Here is a 4,249-nt window from a genome sequence, read left to right on the forward strand (position 1 = left end):
CGTCGTGTTGTCCTTTTCTCCCTGCAGTCATCGCACGCACTGTACAGTAACCTGACCTGAGCATTCGCCTGCCTCACGCTGTCTCACATCCCGCTTTGTACAGGCAGAGGCATCTTTAGAATCGCTCATGCTCAAAAAAACCATCCTATGGCCTCTCAGAGCACCGGCTCTGCAACACAGCACATTCGGAGGTTACTATAAGACTTTGACAGCAAGACCGGACACTTCCAGTCAATTTAGATCTCTCATTTTCCTTAAAAAAAAAAAAAAAAACCAAAAACCAAAAACATTTCTACACATCTTTTCAGCTTCCAGACAACATAGGGAAGAAAAAAAAAAAAAAAAAGATATCCCCACACATGCTTCCCCAGACAGATATGCAACACGCCAGACAAACTGACAGCTACAGACACCACACAGCCTCCCTAACGGACAGTGTGGCTTCGCGTGCGGGTAAGCGATACAGGAGGAGCACAATGCTGCGCTTTGACCTGATCTGGACATGTCCTGTCCTCTTTTTAGCCTCTTTCTATGCACGCTCAAGCAACTTGCACACCCGCCTACTTCCCCACATTTAAATTGCGGCTGTAGACCGCGGTAAACTTCCTACCTTGGTCCTGCAGACATGACCGGACAGCTCGCCTCCGTGCAGAACTCCGTAATGGTCCCGTACAGCATGTTGATTTGGTTGAAGAAATCTACCGCTGGGAAGGAAACATATCAAGTTTACTCAAAGCAGACTGAGTGCCGGTCCGCTCTCATTCAGCTGACGCAGCCTCCGAGGGTCACTGTCACAGGGGTGAACGCGCTGCAAAAACTCAGCAGCAGCAAACCTCCCCCTTCCCTACGACGTCACGTGGCTGATGACTTCGAGACATTTTGACCACCTAGGAATTTGAATTGCTCCGTCAATATTTCACTGTCTGGCTACCGCCCCTAACCAATTTATACAGCATAAAGTTCCGCTTTAGCCTTCCATACCTTGGAAATGGCTGATTTAGGTTCCAGGCACCTTTAAAAAAAATGACAGTACCTCAAAAATCAGATTGATTTTGATAATACAGGAGATCTTCCTTTTGCTGAACGCTTGTAGCCTGACTTAGTGTTCTCCATTGCTCAAAACTACTTTTTCCTCCCTTAATCTCCAAAGAAACTAAGGTCAAGGCCAGGGAAAGCAACTGCTAAAAGCAAAATAAGTTTGTAGTATTTGGCTTTTTAAACCAATGCACACAGCAATAATAAAATGAAAATAGAAAACAAGAAAAGGAGCTCCTCAAACCTAGAGTTCAGTGGACAATATAGTTCCACTTTCTCCCCGGGCTACTCGCTGTCACCGCTTTTGCAGCCGACAATGCTAACTAATTCCAAATACAAACACTCGAGGCTTATTCCCAAGTACAAAAATAACCATTCGCAAACCTAATCGCCTTTGCAAGTCTGAACTCTAAAAAAACCCACCCCAAAACCACAATGGTGCAGGTTTGGGTTTGTTTCTCCCTTTTTGCACGCTTCCAGGGTGCAACGCCCCATTGACACAGGACCTGTCTGCCATCAGCACGTCACACCACTTCCCTTTTATCCCAACTCGGTTACCTCAACAGAGCGTGCCTAGGGTAAGAATTTCATTTAGAGAAGCTTCTAGCTTCTTTTAAGGATAAAACCCAGAGATTTTTAGTTTTGCCACTCCACCTCCACACCTAGGCGGATCCCTCTTTCACAGGACTTACTGTTAACTGCGATCCACTCATTAAGGTCCTCTCCCTCCGGCAACATAACCGCTTGTCTAAGGTTACCGCTCCCCAGAGTCGCTTCCGCATGTTTCAAGAGTTCATACTGATGGGAGCCTTCAGGAATGTTCTTCTTGGGTTTGAATGTTTTCGAAGATCGACTCCCACTGACAAGAGGGAAAATGTTTCCAGTTAGTCCTTTAACAGCAGTCCCTTCCCAGAAACGTTTCCCATATTACCCCTCACCATCCAGCACTTTTAACTGGGGTGACACCGGCCGTTCCCCCCGCCATTGGGGCAAACAGGTCCTACGTGCAAGCCAAAGCGTTTCTGACAGCATCACTAAAAAGCTGCCCGCACGCTTCCGTCTTTCACCTACCCTTTTTAAACATCACAAACATTCGGTGCAAAGGCCCAAAGACTCATCAAGCAACGCTCGCTTTTGACCACGGAAAGAAAAGCCCACGTAACTTCACTGGGGAACAACACAACCAGCCACTAGGTCAGTTTGACAGTGGCAAATATTAGACGCTCAGTGCTCAAACGCACCGTAGAAAACAGCTTGCTAAAAATAGCGTCTTAATAGACTCCAGCCCTGAAATGCAAATAGTCATCGTACTCTTCCCTTGCTGTGTTGTACCGACAGCTGTGCTCAGCAGCACAGCCACCGCACAACTCCTCGCCAAACTCCCTGCCCCATCGCTCCAACGGGGCCGGCAGTACCGCAGCTTCTCCCCAAACAGCCAACCCTGCCAAACACTGGATGAATTTCGATACCTCCCAACCACAAAACCTTAACTTTCAGACCCCGCCAGCTCTCTACTTCTAAGCGAAAGTGATGCAAACGACAGGAAGGCCAGGGCCAAAGCATGGCTCAAGAGGGAAATGGGCTTCTCTGGCATGCGCCGCTCAGCATCGCTGGCATCCTGCCCCCATTTCATGCAACCGGACGTGTTTGGTTGGCACGCACCTCGCGGCCACTTCCTGGTGCGACCTTACAGCTTTACACACTCTGTTTACGTGCAGCGCTCGGTGCGGAAATAAAAGACCTTTAGATTCAGCTCGCACTTAAACCAAGCCTCCTGCTGCAGCCAAAACACAGGCACAGCACATCGCTCACCTGCGGCAGAGGGTCTCAAAGGGCAGACCCAGGACATCAACCCTGGGAAGAGGGTTCCCAGCCCCTTCTTATGCCACAAAATGCCTCCAGCCCTCATCCACAGCACCTACCAGGCTTTAAGAGCCAGAAGCCTTCTCACACTTTACAAGCCTTTGCATCTACAACACAGGTACGCCACAGCCCACTCCCTGCAACTCCATAAAGATGCCTTTTTTTTTTTTTTTTTTTACACCGCATGCCTGTAGCTCTACCAAATTACTGTAGGGTAAGTCCTACCCAAAGCCCACCCAAGTGTAAGCCCCACACCCATGGGACAAAGGCCTTCTCTTTTCCACCTCACCCCACACCCCCAAAGCCTCCTCCCATCTCCCAGGGCCTCCCACTATAGCAGAACCTCCCCACAGACACCCTCACTCTCTCTTTCCCCAGAAGACCAATGCCTCAAATTCCCCCCACCTGGGAGGGATTAATCCTCACAAGACAACACCTCTCCAGAGCCTTCCCTCTAAGGCTGCCTCCCATACACCCCTCAAAGCCTCCTGGTACCTCTCCATGGCACTCACTGGGGTGTCTGCCCTCCAGGGCCACCCTGCTGCTAGCCCCCCACACATCCCAGCCCTACAAGACACCCTCTCTCACCCCACCTTCCTCCCCCAAAAAAACCACTACACCCCCAGGACTTCCTCCACAGAGCTACACTCCTCCCTGTATCCCTCCAGGGCCTCCTCCCCAAGTCTTTCTCGGTTCCTCCTCATACATTCCTGGGGACTCTTTTCAAAGCCTTCCCCCCTCCATACACTACACCCCCAGGACTTCCTCCACAGAGCTACACTCCTCCCTGTATCCCTCCAGGGCCTCCTCCCCAAGTCTTTCTCGGTTCCTCCTCATACATTCCTGGGGACTCTTTTCAAAGCCTTCCCCCCTCCATACACCCCCCCCAAAGCCACTCGTGACCCCCCCCAGGGCCTCTGCCCAAGCCACCAGGGCTTCCTCCTAAAACTTCCTTTAAGAGCCCTCCCGTGTCTCACCACAAGGCCTTCCTCAGCTCCTGGGTACCACTGGGGCCTCTGACCCTCAAAAGTCTTCCTGGAGAACCAGGACTTCCCTCAGGACCCCACCCCACACCCTCCACACGACATCTTCCTTAAGCTTCCAAATACTGCCAGTGCCCCCTGGCAAGGCCTCCCTCAGCACCCCCCCGCCCCATGAAGCCCCCCAGGGCCTCCCCAAAAGTCTTCCTCCCCCTCAAACCCCTCACAGACCCAGCCCCAAGGCCTCCCCAAACTCTTCCCCCTCCCCGACACCTCTCACAGATCAAGCCCAAGTAGCCCCCCCAACCCTCTCACAACCCTCCTAAAGACCAAAGCCCCCCACAGACCCCCTTCCCCAAAGGCCTTTCTCC

At 51.4% G+C, this 4,249-nt stretch overlaps 1 protein-coding gene across 1 annotated transcript in view; it reads right to left on the reverse strand.

Annotated features, from left to right (window-relative positions):
- The window catches only part of MOB1A (MOB kinase activator 1A), a 5,289-nt gene extending 2,405 nt beyond the window's left edge, over positions 1-2,884 (reverse strand). The window contains exons 1-3 of the mRNA XM_009879818.1: positions 2,848-2,884; positions 1,728-1,925; positions 611-704 (exon numbers count right to left, since the gene is read on the reverse strand). Coding sequence (XP_009878120.1) covers positions 611-704; positions 1,728-1,925; positions 2,848-2,884 — 329 coding nt within the window. The remainder of the gene's footprint in view (positions 1-610; positions 705-1,727; positions 1,926-2,847) is intronic.
- Between the last annotated feature and the right edge of the window lie 1,365 nt (positions 2,885-4,249).

The sequence above is a fragment of the Charadrius vociferus genome, unplaced genomic scaffold, assembly GCF_000708025.1.
Source record: "Charadrius vociferus isolate BGI_N301 unplaced genomic scaffold, ASM70802v2 scaffold682, whole genome shotgun sequence".
Taxonomy (NCBI): domain Eukaryota; kingdom Metazoa; phylum Chordata; class Aves; order Charadriiformes; family Charadriidae; genus Charadrius; species Charadrius vociferus.